The 25,757-nt window shown below is 35.1% G+C and overlaps 1 protein-coding gene across 1 annotated transcript in view; it reads right to left on the reverse strand.

The window, feature by feature from the left end:
• Positions 1-25,757, reverse strand: part of LOC149575021 (uncharacterized) — a 131,778-nt gene that overhangs the window by 8,322 nt on the left and 97,699 nt on the right. The window contains exon 4 of the mRNA XM_089814880.1: positions 22,727-22,821. Within this exon, the coding sequence (XP_089671006.1) occupies positions 22,727-22,821 (95 nt within the window). The remainder of the gene's footprint in view (positions 1-22,726; positions 22,822-25,757) is intronic.

The following is a 25,757-nucleotide window of genomic DNA, read 5'->3' on the forward strand; positions in this document are numbered from 1 at the left end:
GTATGAAAACAAGTGTCCATAGTATTTGATGGATGGAAAGATGCAAGAAATCTCCAAAGTTATTGCAATGTCAACGAGAGGAGCGATGTTTTTGAGAGCAATGGATTGTGAAGGGAAGTGAAAGATGGACCATTTATTGCAGATTAAAATATTGTTCAAGTAATCACAAACAATGCCGAAAATTGTAGGGCTATCGGGCAATTGGTTGAGGAATGCTATAAACACATTTTTGTGGTCACCTTGTGTTGTCCACTCACTTAACCTAATGCTGCAAAAATTGGAAAGAAATAGTGGATAAAACAAATGTATAAAGACACCTGAGAGATCCAAATGCACAAGCCATATTAAGACAATTCTCAAGATTCGAGCTCTTGAAGATAAGTTAAATTATTTAAAATTTAAATATGTTTTAGACTCTAATTTGGTAAAAAATTTATGTTTAAATTTTGATTTTGATTTTTGATTTTTTAATTTTTAAAATAGATTGTTAAGACTTGTTTGACCTCCAAAACTATTGTTTTGAGATGCTCATCATGGATTCAAGTATCAAAACAAGTGTGTCCATAGTATTTGATGGATGGAAAGATGCAAGAAATCTCCAAAGTTATTGCAATGTCAACGAGAGGAGTGATGTTTTTGAGAGCAATGGATTGTGAAGGGAAGTGAAAGACGGACCATTCATTGCAGATTAAAATATTGTTCAAGTAATCACAAACAATGCTGAAAATTGTAGGGCCATTGGGCAATTGGTTGAGGAATGCTATAAACACATTTTTGTGGTCACCTTGTGTTGTCCGCTCACTCGACCTAATGCTACAAAAATTGGCAAGAAATTTGAGTGGATCAAACAAATGTATAAAGATGCCCAAGAGATCCAAATGTTCATCACGAACCACCACATGTCGCAAGCCATATTAAGACAATTCTCAATATTCGAGCTCTTGAAGATAAGTTAAATTATTTAAAATTTAAATATGTTTTAGAATCTAATTTAGTAAAAAAAATATGTTTAAGTTTCTATTTTTATTTTTATTTTTTATTTTTTTATTTTTGAAATAGATTGTTAAGAATTGATTGGCCTTCAAAACTATTGTTTTGAGACACTCTATGAAGGTTAAAGAAACATTGTCTAGAATGGTAACTAATGCTAATTGGAGCACACATGAGCAATTTAGTAGTACAAGGGTAGTTGGCATTAAGGCAATGATACTAGTTGACTCTTGTTGAATCGTGCTAAGTACAACCTAAGATTTGTTGAACTTATATTGAGTTTGATCCAATACATTTACATGGATAGACCTTGCTTGGGTGAGACATATAATGGCATTGACTCTAGGATTGAGGATAATAAAAAATCATAAATGAGAAAAAGCAAGATCCTGAAGAAATATTCTTCAAGGAACTACAAAAAATAAGGGAGAGATGGAACAAATTGACTACCCCTTTGCATCTCCTTGTCTTTGCATTGAGCACAAAGTAATATGGTCAAGTAGTTCTTAATGCTAGTGGTGCTAGATTTGCCCCTATAGAGATCCTAAAACTGATCATGTCCTCAAGGTAGCCCTTTGTAGACTCTTTCCCGATCCCATATGGCCTATGACGAGGTCTGAATTCATAAGTTTCACAAGCATTGATGATTGTGATCTTGATGCTCTTGAAAACAAGAATAATGTTGATGCTCATATATGGTGGTACTTTCATGGAGAAATGCACCAGCACCTACAACACGTTGCCAACAAAGTGTTATCACAAGTTCTTAACTCTTCAGATTCTAATTTCTAGATTCTTGTTGATGAATATTGAACTTATATTTAATAATTCTATTCAGTATTCTTAACTCTCTAATTTCAAAATCGAAGATCTTGGTAGGTTGTTAGTTCATCATCATCCAAGAGGAACTAAAGCACATACTTCTTCATCCATGCAATAAAATGCAAGAGACTACATTCCAGGAAGGCAGAAGATTTGGTGTATGTGTGTTCAAACTTGAGGCTCCTAACATGCAAAGACAATATCTATAAAAAGGGAGGCAAAGCATTGGAATGTTGAATCAAATCTTGCCTAGTTGGATGGTTCGATTGCCTACCTTGATGCACTTGTAGTTGATGATGATTATCATGAGCTACCTAGTCATAGTGAGGCTACTCCTCAAGCTAAGATTGTTAGTACCGATGCCAATTGCACTGTTTGTGTTTTTGATTTTCCATAGCTGGAGGATGATGATATGTTTGATGACTTTTGATGATATTTGATCAATGATGGCTGATTGCTAATGTTGACATTATTATTCTTGAACTCAAACATTGATATGGTGGTGCATTTTGACATTTTCATATGTCATTTGGAATAAAACATTAATGTATATGGCTATGTTACCAGATTCATGCGGCCGGCTCGTGGACTAGATCTAGGTCCGTATTGGGTTCAGATTTGCGAACTGGTGCACGCCAGATTTTCACAAGGTCTGGATTTGACCCTATGGATTCGTCTAGACTCACAATATATGAATCCAAACAAACTCACAGGGTCAAATCCAGACCCTAATAAAGGAATGTTTTGAAATGTGAAGTTAAGTGTGAGTATGATGTGATGATTGAATGCAATTATTTTGTGATGCGAACTTGCTATCAAGGCAGTGTAAAGACAAAGTATGTGAAGTTGGCATAGTGGGCTACAAAGATCAAATTAGATTTTGAAGGTATCAACAATTGTAAAGAGATTTTTGTATCTACTCTTTGTATAATGAATATCATTACATATTGCATGTTTGGGCAGTGGGCTTAGCTTGTATACATTTTGTAATTGTATTAACAACTACTAACAGGGTTGAGGCTTCTAACCCGACCTAGCCCTCTAACAAGGACCGAGACACAATATGGATGTAATAGACTCCTAACAGGGTCAATATCTTTCACAAGATACTTTCAATTATTAGTGGTTATTAGTGGATCATTTTGTGGGTACCATCCCCACCGGGGTTTTCCCTTGGCCAGGGTTTCCCTAGTTAAAAAACTATAGTGTTATGTGTTGCATTACTTTATGGTTGTGTTTACTATTCATCTTAATCAGTTTACTTTCATATGCAAGTTATAAGATTGTTAATGATATCCATAATTGGAAAAAAGTTTGTGAAATACCAATTCAACCCCCCTCATCCAACCCCTCCCTCCCCCACCTCAATATTTCCTATTTTTTAAATTGGTATCAAAGCATAGTTACTCAGTGAAGGCCTAATAGCTTGAGTAAGATCTCTATGGATATAGATTAGTTACAGAAGAACCTAGAAGAAGCTCTTGAATATCTTGATGTACTTACAAAAGAAAGAGATACTCTGAAGGATAAGTATGAAGATGCTAAAGATCACATTGAGAATTTGAAGGACAAGATTGAACATATAAGATCTTAGAAAGAGTCTAAAGATCAGACCAAGGACTGCAATGAAGTTTTGAGGCCTAAGAAAGGGAATGAGATCCTAAAGCATGAGCTAGAGATTACAAATTTAAAGTTGAGTTGAAGGATGATGACAAGAAGATTGAATCAGATTTGAGAACTGAGAATGCAATATTAAGATCTAAACTTCCAAAGATGACATTTGAACTTAAGTCTTCAAAGTTACAATATGTAGAACTTGAGAAATATAATGCAATTGTGAAAGGAGAGTTAACACAATCTAAGCAACATCTTGAGAAATTGTATTCCAGTAGTGAAAAACTTAAAGAGCATATCTATATGCAAAGATCTTCTTATAATAAGACTGGTCTTGGATATTTTGAAGGAGAATCATCTAAGAAAAATGAGGTTACAAAGGAATCAGATATTGTGATCCAACAACCAAAAACCAAGATCTGAACAAGGTTGAGTCAAATCAATCTGAAGATGTACCTAAGTACCTTGAACAAGTTGAATCACTTAAATAAGCAAGGAACCAATTTAGAGGAAGATGTTATGCACGTAATGAATTTGGTCACATGAAGGACTATATAGGTAAGCATTTTAAACCCTTTTCGAGTTATTGTTATAATTGTCATGGTTTTGGTCATAGAGTTGTTGAATGTAAGAAACCTAAATTTAATGATAATAGTAGAATGTTTAGAGGTACTAACCCTGCAGCTAGTAGACCTATTGGGGGCACCAATATTATAAGAAATGACATCATGTGTTATAAGTGAAACAACTTTGGGTATATTGCTAGAGATTGCAGATTACAAATCAATCAGTCAGGACCTAGATATGGAAACAATGTGATAGCATGTCAGATTTGCAAAAACATGGAACATACAAAAAGATTTTGTAAGATAAACAATATGAGAATGCCAAACAAGACGAGGAACAACATGAGAAACCCTAATCCTAGAAGGAATATGAACAACAATAGAAGAAATGAGAATAACAGCAACAGCCAAAGAGAAAATGTGAAAGACCTTGTAGGAAATCTTGATAAATCATTTCTTAAAGCTAAGGATCTAGCAAGTTCGTATGTAGTGTTGAAAAATCAGTTAAGTAAAGCACCTAAAAACAGATTGAAGTCAGTGATAGTTACCAACCAATCCCAATCCGATTGAGTAGTTCACTTTGTTGTCCTGCATTTTGTCACCACAAAATGTAGGTAACAATACGAAACTTTTTCAAATTAGTTTCACATTTCTCTGAGTTTATTTCATTATTTAATTGGTTAGTATTGATCAACCAATTGGTACTAACTGATACAATGAATCTTTTTATTGAAGGCCTTCGTCAAGTCTTTTTTGTTTTGCTTTTTGTCAAGCCTTTGCTTGATTTTTGAAGCCTTCAAAGTCCCATTTTTGCTTTTGAGTTTGCGTTTGTTTGTTTTTAGTCCTTTGGTTTTGCTCATGTCATGCCTTTCGTTTTCTCCTTCGATTCGGTCTAACCTAGAGGTCAATCGGAATTGTCAGTCAAGAGATATGGTCATTTTAGTGCCTCAAAAGTGGACCTTTTTGATGCAATGACATGAAAAGTTGAGTTTTTATGCTTGTGCATCAAAAAGGTGAGATATGTTTATAAAATATGTAAGTGACTCCAAAAAGTGAGATTTTGGAGACTTGCACATTTTAAAATATGTAATGGGCTTCAAAAAGTGAGATTATGATCAAAGACATATTTTAAAACATGCATTAGACTCTAAAAAGTCCGATTTTGTCTTATTACATGTTTTAAAATATGTAATAAACATAAGAATGTCCTATTATGTGAAGAAAACATGTTCTTGCTCCAAAAACCTCCAATTTTGCTTATAACTTTTGATTTTCTCCATGGATTTGGATGAAATCAGTTGCATTCAAAACGTTTTGGAGAGGTGATCATTTTGCCCTCATCAAAAATCAGTTTATTGCATCCAAAAATGTGTTCAAAACTCCCAAGCTAGGGCACAATTTTGCAAAAAACTCCATAAATCTTCAAATTTGGAACATGTTTTTGTTTGGAATCAAATTGTTTTGACCTTATTTGCTGATTCCATTGCATTGTGATCATTATTTTGGTGTTAAAACATCAAATCGTTTTTGCTTAGAATGCCCAGAAAATTGGGCTTTTAATCCACTTTTATGTGTTTTAAAGCAACTTTTTTGCATTTGGATCCATGTATATGCATTTGGGGAAGTCGTTTTTGCATTCACAAGTCAAAAATGACTCAAAAACATGCAGTTTTTGGCCACGTTTTTGCAAAAACGGCCCAGATTTTTGAATAAAAAAGTCATGTTTTTGTTCAAAAAATTGCATTTTCAACCCATACATTTGATCAAAAGGGATTGTTTTTGAGTTTTAAATGCATGATATTGTTTTTGGAGACCATTTATTTGGCACTTTCATGTCAAATCCGACCATTGAATGTCCATTACATGCAAGTGCGGAAAAAGTCAGAAGGTTGTTTGAAAATCCGGATTTAAGGGAGAATTGGTCTTAAGACTATAAAACTTGCTATTTTAGCTCTTTCTCCTTCATTTTTGGCACTTAATCTTCATGTAAGTGGACCTCTTCTTTCATGCATTTTAATTCATGCTTATCTTTGCTGATTTTATGCATGAAATCGTTGAATGGATGCCATTTGTAAGAATCTTTGCCTTAGAATGTGCATTTTTCCTTTGAATATGAATTTCTCCTTCATTTTGATGTTTTTGGTTCTTCCCCAAGTTCCAAATTCGAATTTCATCTTTGGAGTACATTGCATCTTGGCATGTTTTGAGTTGTTTTCAAAGGTATGTTTTTCTTTTGTTTTGGTTTTGTGTGTTTGTTTGCCAATTTTTCTCCATTTGGAGAAGTTGCAAGTTTTTTTCCCAAAAATTTGTTTTTCCTTCATTACATGCGAAAGCGTTATCATTTTTCACATTCTATTTTCATGTCATTACATCTCACATCTCATCCGACAAATGTGATTACATGTTCTTCACCTCATTCCCCATTCACACATGCATGTAATTCTGTTTTCCACTTCCGTTTTCATCCATCTCATTTTTCGCTTTCATTCGCATGACACGATTACACGAAATGTCTTATGTGTAATTGCATCTAAAAAGTCCAATTTTGACTAAAAGTCACTTTTTGAAAAGTCAAAAAGATGTCATTTTCTCCTCTCCATATGCATTCACAACTCCATGAGCAAATACATGTTTCCGTATCTTTCCATGCTTTCCATCTTAGCCTTCATCCGCATATGCATGTAAAGCATATCTTTCACTCACACTTGCATCTCATTTCACCTTCTGTTACATGTTGCATTTACATGGAATCCATTTTCCGTGCAGTGACATCTTGAAAGCCCAAGTCACTTTTTGAAAATCGGCAATCTCCATTTACACGCATTCCCATGCGCCAAGCACTTTACTTTTTTTTTATTTTTATTTTTAAAGGGAGTTAAAGGTGCTGATGGAAAGTTGTTTCGAGTGTACATCTGAACATCGTCAAGAAGGTTTTCAAAGTGTCAAAGACTCCAGTTTGTGCTGATCTACAAAGGAGAATTCACGAGAACTTGAGCGAGAAAAGATGCATCGCATTAAGTTTCCACATGATAATGGACAATTCATCAAAGAGAGCTAGAGGTTATCAAAAGACGCAATACTATGGTTATCAACGTGAATGCAGCAGTACAAGGTACAGGAACTCCCAATCCTGTTATCATCTGGGATTGCATCGTCAAGTACAAGGCCTTTTAGAATTGTTCTTTTCTCTTTTGTCTTCTTTCTTCTTTCATGTTTGTAGTTGGAGAAGATGCATTACATGAAAAAGTGTAGTTACATGTAATGCGAGTTACATGTATGTAAAACGATGTAATGCGAGTTGCACGTGCAGTTGCATGTAACCCTTTAGTTTTTGTAGTTAGACTTGGTCAAAGTTGGTTGAGTTGCTCCCACTTTTTCCTCCCCCTTTTTCTCAACTTCTTTGCCTATATAAAGGAGTGCCCCCCTCATTGTATCATCATCATTATCTTTATGCAAGAGAGCTCTGGAGAAATTGTGCCAGCAGAACTTTGTTTGTGTAGCACTATTTTGAGAGAAAGTGAATACAAAGGAGCATTTGAGACTTAACTTTGATTAAGTGAGATTGTTATTTGTGTGAATTGTAATCTTTGTCTATAATTCATTCAAGTTACCTTTGATTCGTACTATCTTTTGTCATTTATATTGTATCTTGTGATTGATAGAAAAGAGTTAAGAAACAATTGAAGCCCGAGCTTTGACCAGGAGCAATTGTGAAAATCCATAGCTAAAAGCTTTGTCTGTAGCTTGTATTTTCATCTTGATTTGCAAAATAGTTAGATTGTTCTTATTTTTAGGAGTCTTTGTGCCCTAATTGTAGAGATTTTACTATATAGAAGTACAACAGGACTTAGAGCCAATTTGGTACGTTTTGGCTAGCCTTTGAGTTAGTTAAAATTTATCGGTATCACTATTTCCAGCTCGTGATAGAAGTGTAATTAGAGATTCACCTTGCCCATTATTTGCCTTATGAATAAGTGGATCCTTTCTTGAAAGTTAAGAAGAAAGGATAATAGTAGCACCCAGTTTATAAATCTCTCAATTTCTTGCTTACCTTGAGTTGATCCAAGGAACAGTGAGAAGGGGGAGCCTTCCCTTTAAGGTAGGAGAACTCTATCTCACACGATGTGGCTGGTCATCCCATTTTGCGACTAAATTTTTACTCAAAACTGTCGGTTGCAAAATATCCATCCAACACACTTCATCAATGATTATAACAGAATTAGCGGAATTGGGAGTTCCACAGTTAATAGGTAGACATGGATGAGTAGAAGCTATGGTTAAGTGTGCATGAGTTTTGAAGGTCATATGTGAGCATGAGAAAGAAAACAAGTTTACTGGCAATCAAGGAACAACTTTTTGTGACTACATGTGCAATTAATGCAGAAGTCAATTGGAAAGGATTTAAGGAACGAAATTGAATTTATGAGTACCATTTGATGTGTGTGAAGGAGCAAATTAAAGGCTGTCAAGGTGAATTTAAAATGTGTGCAACAACAAACTCTATTTCCACGATATTTGAGGTATTTTACGATCTTGTGAAGGTTAATTTATGGAATTGTATTCAGTATTTTGTTCAGTTAAAATGGATAAGTCTATGATTCACAATGTGGAGGATGTACCTAGACCTAAGCTGAAGTTAAACCCCATATAACCCTTGGAAGACGACTCTTTGACTGCATTTTCGCAAACCCCTAATGATGTCTTGTACTTGGAAGATACCAGTAGTTACACCAAATGTAAATTTGAGACAATAGGTGAGGAAAACATTTCAAAAGAGTTTGACCATGTTTACAATCAAGATATGTCATTTAAGGAAGATTATGAACACCTAGGGCAGAATGATCTAGTTAGATACCTATTTCAACATGAGATTGACACGGAAGAGTGGACAAAGATTTTTTTGAGTAGGATTCATGATGGTATGTAATGATCCCATCTTTTGGCCTTCACGTTCTCCAAAGTCTAAGTGGAAGATAAGAAAAAATTAAATTAATTTCTTATAAAGTCATTCAATTTAAAGGTGACATTATATTTAATTAATTTAATTATTAATTACAAAGGAGTAGCTTGTAGGGTATGTATTAATTATTGGAAGGACGGAAGCCTCTCGATTTAATTAATTATTTCCAGGGAGGAGTTTTTAGGGTATGCATTAATTATTGGAAGGAGGAAGCTTCTAGCCCTTGCAATTAATTAATGTTTTAGTTCCTTCCAAAAGGATGAAAAAAAGGATAAATAGGGCTGAAAGTCTCATTGTTGAGCATGAGATTATTGTATCAGATAATTGTGAATTACATTTGATAAGAGTTTGCATGTGTGAATCACATATCTTTCTTGGCATTAGAGGACGTTCATCCTCTCTTGTAACATTCTAGACGTCATTCCCTTAGGGTTTGGCCTTTGGAATACATCTCTTTGTACTTGATTGCAGCATTTTTAGAATTAATATAATTCCAGCTTTGGTTCAGCTTTTGGGCATTCCTGGGTGTCCATTACAGTGGTATCAGAGCTATAAGTCCTGCCATCCTGTGGAGATCATATTGATAGCCGGATAAAGATGCATATTAGTCCAGATCAAGATGTGATGCTCAGATAGTTATTGGGTACATTAGAGAAGAGACAACGTATGCAACAGGAGCAGAATAGGCGAATGGATATGATGTTGCAACTAATGGCTAGACAGATGGGCATCAACATTGATGATTTATATGTTACTCCAGAGCAGAAGGTAGTCGATTTCTCAGGTGGGATCGAGACACGTATAGAGCCAGCCAGCTATGATGTGGGCATTTCGACAGAGTCAGTAGAGACATGCGTGCAAAGTCAGGAGACCACATATGAAGCCTTGTCAGGGGATGATGACGTAGCAATAGTGGAATTAGGAGAATGCGAGGATACTATCATATCAGCAACCACTTCTATGTCAGTTGAAGCATCCAATGAGAAGTTTAATGGTATAAATGCAGTGGTTGATGTATTTTCTAAAGAAGCCACACATGTTAATGATTATGAGTTTTCATCAACTACAAATTTAGTTCAATTTTTTGTTGCAGCAGTTAATGTTGTTCCTATGTCCATATATTTCGATGCGGCAACACCTTTTGTTGATACAGTTAGCATGAGTACATATGGTTCACCTACAACTACATCTTTTTCAATGCATGATGGTGATAATATGCATTCCAGTCCAATATATATTATGTGGATGGATAAAGGGAAGAAGACGTTTCATAAATCTTCTATGGAGTTTCCTTATGGTGACATTCTGACTTCATCAGCACAAGTTTTGAATGCTAGGCTACAGGGGTTGGTCCTGATGATGTGGGTTTGCAGTTGGTTTAACTTCCATATGGTTATCACATATTGGGATCCAGGTGGAGGTTGGAGTCCATTATGTTACTTAATTGCTTGAGGACAAGCAATTTCAAAGAGGGCGGATTTGTAATGATCCCATCTTTTGGCCTTCACGTTCTCCAAAGTCTAAGTGGAAGATAAGAAAAAATTAAATTAATTTCTTATAAAGTCATTCAATTTAAAGGTGACATTATATTTAATTAATTTAATTATTAATTACAAAGGAGTAGCTTGTAGGGTATGTATTAATTATTGGAAGGACGGAAGCCTCTCGATTTAATTAATTATTTCCAGGGAGGAGTTTTTAGGGTATGCATTAATTATTGGAAGGAGGAAGCTTCTAGCCCTTGCAATTAATTAATGTTTTAGTTCCTTCCAAAAGGATGAAAAAAAGGATAAATAGGGCTGAAAGTCTCATTGTTGAGCATGAGATTATTGTATCAGATAATTGTGAATTACATTTGATAAGAGTTTGGATGTGTGAATCACATATCTTTCTTGGCATTAGAGGACGTTCATCCTCTCTTGTAACATTCTAGACGTCATTCCCTTAGGGTTTGGCCTTTGGAATACATCTCTTTGTACTTGATTGCAGCATTTTTAGAATTAATATAATTCCAGCTTTGGTTCAGCTTTTGGGCATTCCTGGGTGTCCATTACATGGTAAGTTCTGGATGGGAGAAAATGTTGTGGAAATTTCAGCTAATCCGATACATGAGGTTACTAGCTTGAACAATGAAGGCTCTATCCCCTTAAATGAAAAGACTGTGAAGAAGGTTGTACTTGAAAGCACCTAGTCAACTTATAATGGAAGAGGAATTGTGATTAGTAAGATAAAACAAGAAGATGTAAGGTATGCGAGCAAAATTATGGCAACTAGTATTTGTTTTAGTTCAAGGGAAGATGAAATGGCAGCAGGCTTTGTCCATGCAACATATAAACATTGTGTTGAGAAAGCCAAGGTAAATTTATGTGAATTATTAAGAGCGCAGTTGGTAGAGAACTTAGAGAGCATTAAGAAAGTAAGAAACAGTCAATTCAGATTTCAATCCCTAGTTATCTATATGTTCTTCCACCTATTGACTTTCATTTATGTCAAATTTTGAATTGATTAACAGTGACAAATGCACAATGGAAAAGATAACTGATTTATACAAGAGACATTCCATAGACAAAATTGAGAGTAGTACAGACCTAATTATTAAGACATTCCAGAGTGAGATGAAACAAAGATTTAGATCCCATCATCAGTTGTGAGTAGACACAAGGAGGACATTTGCTTTATGGTTGATATAGATTTCACATACATTGAAGCAGTAGAACCAAGAATGTTGTATGTTGACCCTCTTGGCTATGAAGTTAGAAAAGAAGAAATTGAAAGTTATGTGAAAGCAATTCTTAAATCAGACAAAGATGAAGAGTTTGACAAGTTTGGAACCTTTGAAGAGAACATGCAGAAATCTTATCAAGTGAAACTAGAGAAGTTTGCTAAGAAGAAAGCGGAAACCTCGATGAAGAAGATAATGGAGCAAGTATAGATGACTCCTGAAGAATCTACTGTAGTAAGACAAAAAATGGCAGTAATGAAGAAAAATGGTCAGGAAAATATAATGTTTGTGCCACCATTAGCAGCAGCAAGACCCTAACCATCAGCTTCAGCATTAGTATAAGGTATTACAGTAGCTGAACCAGCAGCTAAGGCATCCACCATTCCATATGCAGCAATTGCACCAGTGCAACCACATGTCACACCACTTATTCCACCTATTAAGCTAGGAGGAGAAAAAGAGGAAATTAGCATGGTGGAGGTGAAGAGAAAGTCTACTAGGTTAGCAGAGGTAAAACAAGGACCAACAGAGGCTCCTAGACATAACAGGATGAAGGAAATGACAACTGGACTAGGCAAGAAACAGAAAGTCTTGATGACATTTGAAGGAAAAAGGAAAATGAGAGTACAGATTGATATCCTTGAGGTTGGAGGACAAGAAGAGAGAGCACGGGCAAGGGAAGAAGGCAATGGAAGCCTAAAGTTGATAAACCGAATTGCGCAATCGTTGATGATGGCAATTTTGTGCAATTAAACAAGTATTACGATCAGTACAACAATTTTGAGATATTTGAGCTAGAAAATGCAGTAATAAGGCATATGATCCTGAATAACAAGAAGTTCACTAATATACGAGGAGTTATCCCCAAAGACTTGTATGAAAGATTTGCGAATAGAAAGATGAGAGTGCAAGAAGAAGATAAGAAAATAAGAGAAAACTTGATAAGGAAATTATGCGAAGTAATCAATGAAGAGCACCTAGAAAGATTGATGAAAAATCTTGAGCCTTACTTAAGGAACAAGACGACCTATACTAATTATGGGAAGAAATTATGAGGAAGTGAACAAAGAAACAGAGGCAACTCTAGTGAAGATGATGGTATAACTTAAGCCATCAAGTCCACAGCAAACAACAACTAGAAAGGAAAGCATGATATCAGGGGGAGTAGCCCCTATCCCAGCAACAATAGTACAAAGAAAAAAGGTTGAAGTACTATTAGCAGCACTTGTAGTCACAACAGAGGCAAACATAGAAATGAAAGAGGCAGAAGAAAACAGAGCAGAAGAAGCAACAGTATCAGCAGCCCCACAGATAACTGTTAGCATTGACACCATGAATGTTGACAACACAAGAATTATAGTTGATACAATAGAAGATCCTTTCAAGGATTATGGCCCAGATGTTGATAATTTGCCAGGTTATGCTAGTTCAGAAGATGAAGATAAGAAGGATGAAGATGGAGAGAATAAAAAGGAAGAATAAAAGAAGGAAGAGGAGAAAAAGAATGATGATCTGACTACTTTAGCAAAGGAACTTAAGAAGATTGATAAGAATCAGCAAGGAAATTGGAAGGTTATTACACATGAAACATCTTTGGTTGTACCCCAGTTGAAACACACTAAAACTAAGGTTGACAAAGTTATTTTCTAGCACGAGGATGATAGTAATCTGGTCACTCCTATGAGAACTACGCCTTTGGGTAAGCTGTTTTATAGTGAGTTCGTTCCAAATCCATATGATGACGATCGAGATGCACAACCTACGGAGGAAGAGCTAATTGATTGGGATCCACTAATAGAGGGAGAGGCACGGCAGCAGTCGTTAGCCTTGCCCATTAGAATAGTAGGGCCATCAGATCCAAGTAGAAATCCCACCTTCCAAGCACCGGTCGAGCATTTTGCAGGCCCCATTAGAATAGTAGGGCCTGCCTACCTACGTTCAATGAGAAATCTGGTCACTCCTATGAGAAGTGCAGAGACACCTAGTTCTTCCAAGTCACCATTGGAATTAGTTTTAGCAACTCTATCTGGAGATGATGATGATGATCGAGTTGGATTGATATCATCCGTGAGAAAAATTATTGAGGAGAACAAAAGAGTGAAGAATCTACAAAGCTCATTGATGGAACTTACTAAGAAATTACAGAGTCCAATATTAGTAAGAGTTACTAAATCAGATCCATAGGAAAGAGCAAAAAAAGTGATCAAGGCTTTTGATGAGGAGTTTACTCATTTATCAGAAGTTACAGCTACAAAGGCACAAACTCTTCATGATGTTGAAATGTTTAGGAAGGTTTGTGAAAACGTTAGAGAAGACTTGAAGATTCTTGACACATGCATCAAGGAATTGAGAAGATATTTGATAGAAGGAAAATAAGTATATGGTAAATGTTCCCTATCACATACTTTTATCAAGAACATCTAAGATGAGTTAAAGACCAAAATAGAAGAGTTGAAGACTCTTGTTATTGAGCTACAAAGTCCTAATGTATCAATCATGGACTTGGAAAGCATAATAGGCAAAATTCTCGATGATATTGGACTATTAGACCTAAAGAAAGAAAGGATATTGAAAAGGTTTTTGCTATTGAGAGAGAACCTTACCCTACAGATAGGTCGTGTGTAGAGACAGTTAGAGGAATGCCTTTCAACCAACGCATCATATGATAAATTTGTATACATAGATTTGAATGCAGTAGAGATTGCATCATATGGATTATATGCATTGATAAGCATATCAAATGCAGTCAAGGACAAGTTTGACAAGGAATTCTCTATCTTGAAGAACTTTATGAATTGCATTACACATATATTCACCCAACAATCTTAAAGGTAGAAATTCAAAATTTTGATTTGTATGTAAGTTTTGGTACCACCTTTGTCATTGATGTCAAAGGGGGAGAGTGGTAAGAAAAAATGTATATATAAAAGGGAGTGTGAGGACTATATAAGGGAGTTATAAGTAAGAGCATAGTCAAAGAGTGAGTATCCCTATGTAAGATGGTATAAATTAGAAATGATCCACATTTTGTAAATTTTGTATGCCCATGTAACAGATGTTACAAGTTCTAAAATTTTGTAATTTTAAAGTTTTTGAGACTCCACCAATTTTCCCAATATGGAGCCATCAATGCCAAAGGGGAAGATTTTTGGCAATTTGGCTAGGTTAGATAGTTTGAGGTTGTCATTTATGGCAACATATAGTCAATATGAAGTAAGCAAAGTATGAAGATAAATATTTGGGAGTTAGACTTAGAAAATTGTCTAAGTATCACAAAGTTTATATTGCAATACAGTTAGAGATTTGCTTGGCACAATTCACAGAGACAATATTGGCACATGTGTTCTTAGCTACAACAAGTACAGTATGTCTGGATGCCGCATCTATGTGCACAAGGTAGTACAAAGAGTTATTACAGTTTTTCCAGTTGCAGTAATGAGACGACTAAATAGGATATAGATAAGAAATCAAGTATTTTATGTTAAGGAATTGTTTTGTTATTTCCAGTTGCAGTAATGAGACGACTAAACAGGATATAGATAAGAAATCAAGTATTTTATGTTAAGGAATTGTTTTGTTTACCAAAACAATTACTTGACCAATTACGGACGACATCCTATATGTTAACCCCAAGTGGGAAATGTATAGTTTTGCATTTTGGCAAACGTGTAAAGGTATGAAGGCCGACAGTGCAAGTTATCATGAAATATCAAGGTATAAAGGAAAGTTTTGAAATGCGAAGTTCAGTATGAGTATGATGTGACGATTGAATGCAATTATTTTGTGATGTGAACTTGCTATCAAGGTAGTTTAAAGACAGAGTATGCGAAGTTAACATAGTGGGCTACAAAGATCAAATTATATATTGAAGATATCAGTAGTTGTAAAGAGGTTTTTGTATCTACTCTTTTGTATATTGAATATCATTGTATATTGCATGTTTGGGTTGTGAGCTCAGCTTGCATATATTATGTAATTGTATTAATAACTCCTAACAAGGTTGAGGCTTCTAACTAGGCCTAGTCCTCTAATAAGGACCGAGACACTATCTAGATGTAATAGATTCCTAACAAGGTCAATATCTTTCACAAGATACTTTTGATTAGCAAATCATTTTGTGGGTACCATCCCCACTGGGGTTTTCCCTTGGCCAGGGTTTCCGTAGTTAACAAAATATGGTGTTATGTGTTGCATTACTTTACAATTGTGTTAACTATTCAACTTAATCAATTTACTTTCATATGCAAGTTATAAGATTGTTAATGATATCCATAATTGGGCAAAAGTTTGTGAAATACTGATTCACCCCCCCGCCCCCTTTCAGTATTTCTTATTTCTAACAAAAGAATCATTGCTATAAGAAGGATTCATTGCCCTATCTCCTTGGACTTGTTCTTGGTCCAAGTGACTATGAATAAAAAAATGCATGGTGTAACAATAAGGACATGGCCTATGGACTAATATGTCTTACTATTTCTAAGGATACTCTACATCATATAGAGCACACTAAGTGCACTTTTACTACTTGGACCATCATCGACCAATTGTATACAGAAATTGGATCTTCATCTGAAAGTGATGTTATCTTAGATGACTAGACCCTTGTTGACGATAATGAGACCTTTGTTGCATTGTCTTATGTGGCACATTCTTTTGGGACAATCAGCTTGTTGATACCACATCTATTATTGCTTCTTAAAAGTTCAGTATTGTTTCATTGAAAACTTCCATTGATTCTTTACAACAGGACATACATTGTTGTTTGGATATAGCTTTCTGGGATGAATTATTGATAGGTGTTTCAAACTTATTTGTGGAAGCTCTTATTTCAGACTTGGGAGACTATATTGCTTTCATCCATCTTCTCTTTGATGAGGATAGTTCTTCTTTAGTTGTTGTAAGGGAACATTTTGAGAATCTTCTTCCTTCCCTACATGATCAATCCTCATAGTTTGATATGAGTGTGAATACATTGACACAACATTTGGAGAAGGCCTTTTTCTTTCAGGGGAGACACTTGAGTCTTTTGATTATGTTTTGCATCAATTTCGTGGAGATTCTAGATTGTCATCTTCAATAGTGTGGCCTAGAACACTTATTTTGACACTTAGAACTTTTAGCATCAACACAAAGAGCACTAGGAAGAATTCAGAGACATCACTCATTTTGAGATTTCTTCTTGCACATTTATTTCAAGAATGGGAAGATATATTGCATATACCTTTGGTATTGTTTCTTCCTAAGGGGAGTAATGTTGTTCGACATTTGAGAACCATCTTCTACATCCAGTTTCAAGCAATTACCATTTCCTTTATCCACTTTGGAAGGGGCTTCTTAGTACTTTTTACCCTCCTCTTCTTGAGAGAATATTTTGTACATAAGTAGCTCAACAGGCCTAGTTTTGAAAACTCATCCTTGCTCTTTGTCTAGAATTTGCCCCAAGTTGCACTTAAGGGGTTTTTTAGTGTGAATAAACTTTTTTAGCTATCTAGTTCTTCTTTAGCTAGTTCTCCACTATATCTCTCTTCACACTTAGTTTACTTTTGGTGTTAGGGTGAATAGGATTCTTCGTCTATCTAGTTCGCCACTAACTCTCTCCTCTACTACACAAATCTCTAGTGAGTTGCAAAGCAAAAAACCTTGCAAGATCAGCAATAGCTTGCCAAAGTCTAAAGTGCATATGATACAATGTGAGAAATATGATACATGAAAAGTCTTCTTGGATAAGAACATGATGATCGATAAATCAGTGTGGTGGGTGGATATTTTGCAACCGACAGTTTTGGGTGAAATCCAGTCACAAAATAGGATGACCAACCATAGTGTGTGAGACAGAGTCACTTCTACCTTAAAGGGAAAGTTCCCCCTATATCACTTAATTTAGTAGTGTGATATTGACTACTAAAACTAACAAAAGCATATACAAAACTAAAACAATTAACACTTATGATAGGATGAGGTTATCACCAAAAGGAAGGCAAACCAAGAATGGTAAGCTCCTTGGGTGTAACCTATGATGACGTAGATATGTCCCTGGATGGATAGGGGATGTATGCTCACGGTGTGCTCAAGCTTCCAATGGGTAGGTGTTTTTACCAAGTGTCTAGATGGGTGAGGGTTTTAACAATGGAGCTGTGGATGGATCTTAGCATTATGATGGTATAAAATGGTTGTGATGTAGTGGTCAGTGGGGCATTATAAGTTTGCATGAAAGTTGATGATGGATTGTGGGAGGGAATGGCTTTATTTATAGGCCAAGGAGTAGTGAGATGGGGGATTAAGATGCAAGGATGGAAGAATGGTGAGGGAGGGCTAGGATGCTTTGAAAGGGGAGCACATGGATTGTACTTGTTCAGGGCTCTAGCCTTGTCACCCTTTAGAAAACCAGAGACTATCATCAATAAGCAAGAAAAAAGGTTGAGGAATAGAGTTATCCTAGAATTTTTGGTGAAATGGAAAAATCTCCCAAAGGAAGATGCTACTTGGATGGGCAAAGAAATATAATATGTGGACAAATATAATATGTAAAGCATTACTATTCAAATTGTTAAAAGTAAACCAAAATGTAATCATTAAAATAGATTATATGTAATTGTCGAATACAATGATTATAAATACATAATTGTCAATTATGATATATTGAAGAAGTATATTGTTAATAAAATATACTTATTGTCATTTAACTTAATTATTAATAATGGTCGAATATAATGATTATAGATTCATAATTATCAATTATGATATATTGAAGAAGCATAGTATTAATAAAATACACTTATTGTCATTTAACTTAATTATTAATACAAAGAAACAATAAAACACAAATTAACATAAAAAATTAAAAAAATAAACTAATACCGTTAATTGCATGGAAGCAACACAATGTTTGAGCACTTTATTAAGGGAGTACATGGAAGAGTATGGAGAGCAGAAAGGAAGTGAACAGACATCATAAGTGAGGAAAGACGGTGGAAGTTCTCCATTCGCAAGTGTTGGGCAAAGATAGACACGTAACCTACACCGTAGGCAAGCGCAGTAGGAGATAATAACCAAAGCAGAAGTAGAAGGTATAGTCCACGGTGTTTCAATAGCAGTCCTCCATTCATCAGTCTCACATCATCCATGCATCTCACTTCCAGCGTAGCGGAAAGGTAATGAAGGATCTATTTAATAGGTCATAAAACTAATTAAGCTATTTAAAAGGAATCCTTAATTGTATGCATATACTTAATATTAAGTGAACAACTTCATTATAATCAAATAAACAAATTAATTATATGTTTTATGGAATAAACAACTTAATTATGTATTAAATAAACAAATTAATTATATATTTTGATATGGAATAAACAACTCAATTATGTAAAAAATAAACATGTCTAAATATTAATTATTCCATTTAAAGATGCCACATAATTATATAAAGAAACAAAGATGAATACTTTCCTTTTAAAGAGATGAACATATAATCAACATAGTTGATTAAGAAATGATGATAACTTAAAACAATCCCAAAAATTACATTAATCAGTAAGAACTAGGTGGATAAGAGGGTAGAGTTGAGTCCTAAGACACGAGGGGGAAAATATCATCTCTTGGGTTTAGGTTTATCGAGCTATGGGACCCCACCACAATGTTCGAGGACTGGGGTATGGTATAGCATTTGGGCATGGTGAGAGATGGAAGGCACTCATTTGAAAGGCGGGGACCAAGGTCTTGTCAAGCCTTTAATGTGGTCTCCTTGTCCAATCTCCGAATGACTTAGCCTATACGTACAATGTAATAAACTGGGAAGGAAAATATACATATATAAAGAATCATTTTTTTGATTAAATAATACAATAATAAACTTTGAATTGATTATTTGGAAATAACAGGACAATATTATAGGTCCTTGCAAGTAGGGACATTACAGTTCCTTCTTTAGGAAAACCAAAGGACCAAAAGTCAACAAACACATACTCAAAAATGATAAAAAAGACGTTGAAGGCTTCAAAAATCAAGCATAGGCTCGACAAACAGAAAAACTAAAAAGACTTGATGAAAGCCTTCAATAAAAGGATTCATTATATCAATTGGAATTGATTGATTGATCAATATTAACCAATTGAATAATGAACTAAACTCAAAGAAACGTGACACTAAGTTGAAAAGTTTCGTATTATTACCTACATTTTGTGGTGACAAAATGCAGGACAACACAGTGAGTGGTCAGATATTTTTCTCTTGGTTAAAGGCCTCTCTAGGGAATTGCAAGGATATTAGAAATGCCATACAAATGACTCTATACTTCTGATTTTAATTTTTTTCCTCTTCCCTACCTTCATGTTCCATCATGGCATTATTATTGATAGTATTTTGACTCCTAGAGTTATGCTAGATGCACATCATACATTATCCCCCTACATAACTATTTAGATGCACATTTATACCTATGTTACATGTGAATGTGTTCCTCACTTTGAAACTCCTGTCCTGATCCTAACCCATCCCCATTCTCATAGATGTTTCTTGGTCTCTGGGACTGCAGGGGATGTCCCCAATCCAAAAATATTTTTGGGAATTTCCTAACTCCCCATGATGTCACTCAAAACCTTGGAATACTTTCAGAGCATTAGCTACCCCTGTTACTGTGGGAGACATCTGAGATGTCTCTCAGCTGTCATGGGGAAATCTATGCAATGCAATGCAATACAATAAAAAAACAGTGTTTTAAGAAAAGTCTCTTTTTCTATAAGAAAAAGAAAAGTTTAATGGAAGTGGGAATCTGATCTTAACTTCAATAAATACACTCAGTTGAAGGAAGAAAATTCTTTTGTTTTTCAAATAATATGATTTGTTTTTGGCTTTTTTGGAATTTGGTTTGGACATTTGGAAATTTATTTTTTGACAAAGGTCTCACTTAGCACCACTAAACTCTCGGTATACCTGATTTCAATTATATTTGCTGACATCTGAAATGATTTAAAAACTCACATTGATATGATAGAGCTAATAGGTCAACCATATCATCTGCAAATTTTATAACTAACATTTACTCTATTTATAAGTCTCTATGGCTTCTATATTGCTGTCAGATGTCAATTACATTTTGATTTAAATTTGGTATCAAACTTGATTCATTATCTGAAGTTACGAGTGTCTAAACTTAAATGTCAGATTTCATGTATGATTAAACTGGTTCAGAGTTTCATATATATATTGCCATTCCTTACCATCTCCCAAAAAATGCCCCCAAGGACTGCCATCGCCAAAACATATCACACCATCCCCTGACATCCCTGTCCTCGAAATGTCATGGGACAAAGATTTATATAGAAGTCTCTCTGGTCATTTATGGAGATCAATGTAATATGACTTTTACTTCCCCCTGTATTTGAATTAACTTTAAGGTGTCACTAAAAATGGGACCAGCCTATCAAGACCAAACTGTCCTATGTGAGTGATCTTAAATCATTATATAGAGTAAATGGTTAATATTAGTTGCATTGCTACATATGTTTCCAGATTTCCAAGTTTTTGTATGGCGTCCCAGAGAATTCCGAAGAAGTCTAGGGATATTTAGCTATCCCCAGAAAAGTAGGGGCATCTGAGACATACCTCAATCATCTCAGGGACATCCAAGCATCTTGATTGCAAAAAAAAAATCCAATGGTTGTTTTTTGTTTGAATCACTGTTCTGTATTTTTTAATTACAAAATTTGAAAGGTTGTACTAATCTAGTTGTAATTTCCATGAGTACACTCTGATCAAGGAAAAATGTCGTATTTTTCAAATAAAATGATTAATATATGGTATTTACTATTATAGAATCTGATTTTAAAAAGAATTTATTCCTTTGGCAAAGGTCACATTTAGCACCACAGAATTCTCAATATACTTTAAATTATATTTGTTAGCATCCTATTGCTGTTGCACCTGTAGATTACTGAAATCATTTAGAAACTCGCCTTAGATTCAACAGATAAATATATCATACAACATGTCAATTTCAAAAGTTACATTTGCTTTTTCTATCAATTTAAAAGTTGCGTTTTCTCTATCTATTATTTTTTATTGGTGCTATACTGCTTATCAGGCATGTCAATTACATTTTGAATTAATTTTATAGTACTATTAAATTTGATATACTTAAATTTTGATGTAATGTATACTTAAACAAGTAAAAGTTTTTGAGTTTCACATATACAATCATCACCTGCCATGGCCCCATGAATTTCTGTTCCTGAACAAATCCCGTCATCCCCATCTCAATGTGATAAAGTTTTTCCTTAACTATTTTCAACTTTTCTTGAAGTTATGACTTAAAATGGGACAAACCCATCAAGACCAAACTTTCGCAAGTGAATGATCCCTATCGATTATTTAGTGTAAATGATTACCAATGTAACACCAATACGGCGGGACGAGTTTCTGGGACCTAGGGAAAATGGACCTTATTTTCGAGATGGCGACGGGATGCCTAGGGGACAATGGCAAGGGGAGGACGAGGCAAGGAGGGGTGTTGTATAGTATACATATAGAACTTGAAATGCTTGTTATGAAATGATGTTTCAATAGAACGCACCAAATTATAATACTTGAACACAGCAAAATTGCAACATGCACTAGAACCATTGAACATTCAACATAGTAACATATTACATACCCAATAGTAACATTCAAAAATCAAATCTCAAATAGAAGTCCAAGTCCCCATTCCAGCGGCAGCATGGTTGCAAAATGGCGGAGGTGGGGGTACTTGGATACGCGAGTACCCAGTGTGAGGATGTCTCGGGGATTGATACTCCAAGGTTTGGGAGGGGGTGCGAGTTCCCATGTAACACTGATGATTACTGTTAGTTGCATTGCTATATGTGATTCTATCGCTATATTAATGATCCCAAGCCAACCTATCTCTCTATTTTATATTCAGTAACTCTTCAAGATTATTCATGCACTAATAATGTGTATTATGATTAACATATAAAATAGCAAATACATGAAGTTCTAATCTAATACTATATAGCATTTTCTTTTTCCAAATTTGGGGAATCAAAAAAAAAAAATCACCGCTCGAATGTTTATACGAAGAGATGAAGCTGGTCCAGACCGCAACAAAGATCGACTATCAACATACTTTGGTTTGTCAGATTGTAAAGCTTTGTCTGCATGAAACACAAAAAGTTGCTTTGCATCAATAGAATATAGAATTTTCAGATTCTCTCTGCAGTGGTGCATCATTGTGGAATTTTCTCCAATAAGCTGCATATAAAAGATAAAATCAGCTTACTCCAGAAAATTCAAAAATCAATCAAGAAAATATGTTTCACTTCTATACCTCTCAATCTAGTCCCCATACAGTGTAATTATCATTAGAAAGAGAAAAAATTAATCTAAAGCAATTCTGCATAGTTATGTTTTCTTACAATAACCTCATTTAGATAAAAGAGAATGGAAGATCTTGAAAGAAATTTCCAAAACAGAACTCACAAACTGTAAATATTGTTTTTTTCACCAAGATATCACATCGGGAAACCTATATGACTGAATTTGCTTGTTTATTGAGTTTTATAAGTGATTGCTTAAACAAAACTCAATGCAGAATCAAACATGAGCAAGCAGATATTAAACCCATTCTTTAATACACCAGTCAATCTTTCCAAACAGAAAACATAAGAACTCAGAATGGAACTCAGAATTCATGTTGAATGAAATCAATATACAATTACTCCTATCAAAGGTTGTTTGCTTAAATATTCCCCTTCAATATGTCGAACCTCTATGAAGCCCCTTAGTATACCAACTCCTTTATAATGTCAGTAATATCCACCAAAACCACAACTTCGTAATAATCAATGCCAATATTAATCAAATTGCTAAAATATAATTTTTACCAATTTCAGACTTCGTGCCTAAAAGATTATTTCAATGAATTTCCCCTCTTATATGCTGCAATTAATATTCTTACTTTGGTGCTGTTATTATTAAGCTTTACAAGTTAAGCCTTCCAACTCCCATGAAAATAGATCCTAGCAAAACATCAATATTTATTTCTGAATAAAACATCAAATTTGTCCCCAAAGGAGACTTAACGAATCTGCCTAGATGTAAACTCCATCATAAATCTACTTGTTGGGAAGAGACAGGTTTTCATCCAACCCTTCCATATAACTCCTAAATGTTGTATGCCTAACTTGAGAGAGATTGCACGATATATACAAATTCAACGGATTTGCGTAATACCAGAGTAATGAAATACAACAATAGCTTGAAAAACATAGAATCACATTATACCATTAATGACAAAATGATATATAATTCATAGTATAATAGTTCCCACATTTTCCAGACCCTTGCTTGTTCTATATTCCATACAAATAGACTCGACATGGTTGGTTAAGTCCCCAACCATCACTAACTGAAGATAAAATTGACACCCCTTTGGAACAATATTTTATTAACTAACAAAAGTCTTATTTAACTATTTGTGGCATAATTGCCACCTACATCATCCCCCCACAAAGGAAAAAGCCGTCTTCTAGACAACAAGTATACATCAAGTAATATTTAGGAAGACCAATGACACTAGTGTAGACAATGACTTGTACTACAGAAACTCAAAGTTGTAGTCTAGTTCAAAAGTAAAATGGGGGTCTAGGGGAAACACTTCCAACATCTCTCCTATACCAACTTCCATTCAACTACTAACTAACATCTCCCTTCCATGTCCCGTAATCTCTATGCTTTGTATGGCTCCCATTTGTACTACCTCCTGCTTCCCAATGCCACGGTTTATATTGCAGTTGTCTTCACCACGCTCAAGCCTCTACTTCTGCCTGTATAGTCCATACAGGTGACACACTCGATGCCCCCAGTTTTGTACGTATAGTCCATATAGATCCTATGGCTGAAGGATAGCTTATCTATACACACCTCTTACCTTTTTCTTCCTATCTTGTACGGTGGTGCCAAGAATATCTACGCCTTCTAGTCTACACACATGATGTGTTGTTTGTCTCAAGATTATGGATCTATTGCTTCTTTGGCTTCCTTTTCCGATATTGTTTGTAGGGCACGCACAACCCCCAAACTAATGATTCTTCTCTCTCCTTACTTCTAGTTAGTTACTCCCTTCCAATCGTATGCATAGATGTTGGGACTTTGCTAACTGTATGGATTTTACGATAGATATCTAGATCCTTATGTTTTCTATCATATGACTAGCAACACTCCTACACCCCATACCTTGTGTACAAATGACACCAAAAATCAATAATTTGTTTGTATGGCTCACCATGCACCTAACTCTTCCCCTATCGCCTATATGGCTTATATGACTTCCCTTAGGCAAATCTTGCAACCCTTTGTTGCTCCTCCTGCTACTTCTACTCACACCATGATCACTCCTAGAGGCAACACATGTCATACAATGATGCTACTTGTTTCTAGTCATATGGTGCATGGATAATGATCTATACGTATTGTTGCTTCCTTCAGCAACTTTGTCTCTCTTCCTCCCCCTCTAATTTGGGTGCTTCTTTCCACCTTTTTCCCTCCTATATAATTGGTTACTCCTTGAATTGGTCTCAATTTATTACACTTCTCCACCCTCGGGGTTGTAATTGTTGGAAATATTCAATATATGATAGGTTACTAAGAGGGGAGGGGTGAATTAGTAACCTTAAATTCTTCTTTTGAATTAGTCACAAACCAATCTATGCTACTGTATGCATTAATACTGAAAGTTAAAGCATTCATCATAGAAAAGAACACAATATTTTGGTGACCCAAAAACCTTCCAAATAGAAAGTAAAATTGGGGTGGGGATGCTACCCACAAAACTTCAATACTGCAGCATAAAGTTGGCCTGTTAAGGCTTACATTGACCACTTCTGGTGATCTGCCTGTTAGGAGCACAAAGGACTGCTAGGTCCACCTTGTTAGAGGATTTGCAAACATACAATGAAGCATGCACTCAGTTAAGAGATTTGTAAAAGACTGTTAAGTCTACCTTGTTAGAGGATTTAGAAAATTGATTTACCTGTTAAGATGAAGTAGTGGATCTGCTTACAACTAATTGCTGATAAGATCCTTTTTGCGC

Source organism: Cupressus sempervirens, chromosome 2 (assembly GCF_028749045.1).
Source record: "Cupressus sempervirens isolate cs-2001-9-10 chromosome 2, ASM2874904v1, whole genome shotgun sequence".
In the NCBI taxonomy this organism is placed as follows: domain Eukaryota; kingdom Viridiplantae; phylum Streptophyta; class Pinopsida; order Cupressales; family Cupressaceae; genus Cupressus; species Cupressus sempervirens.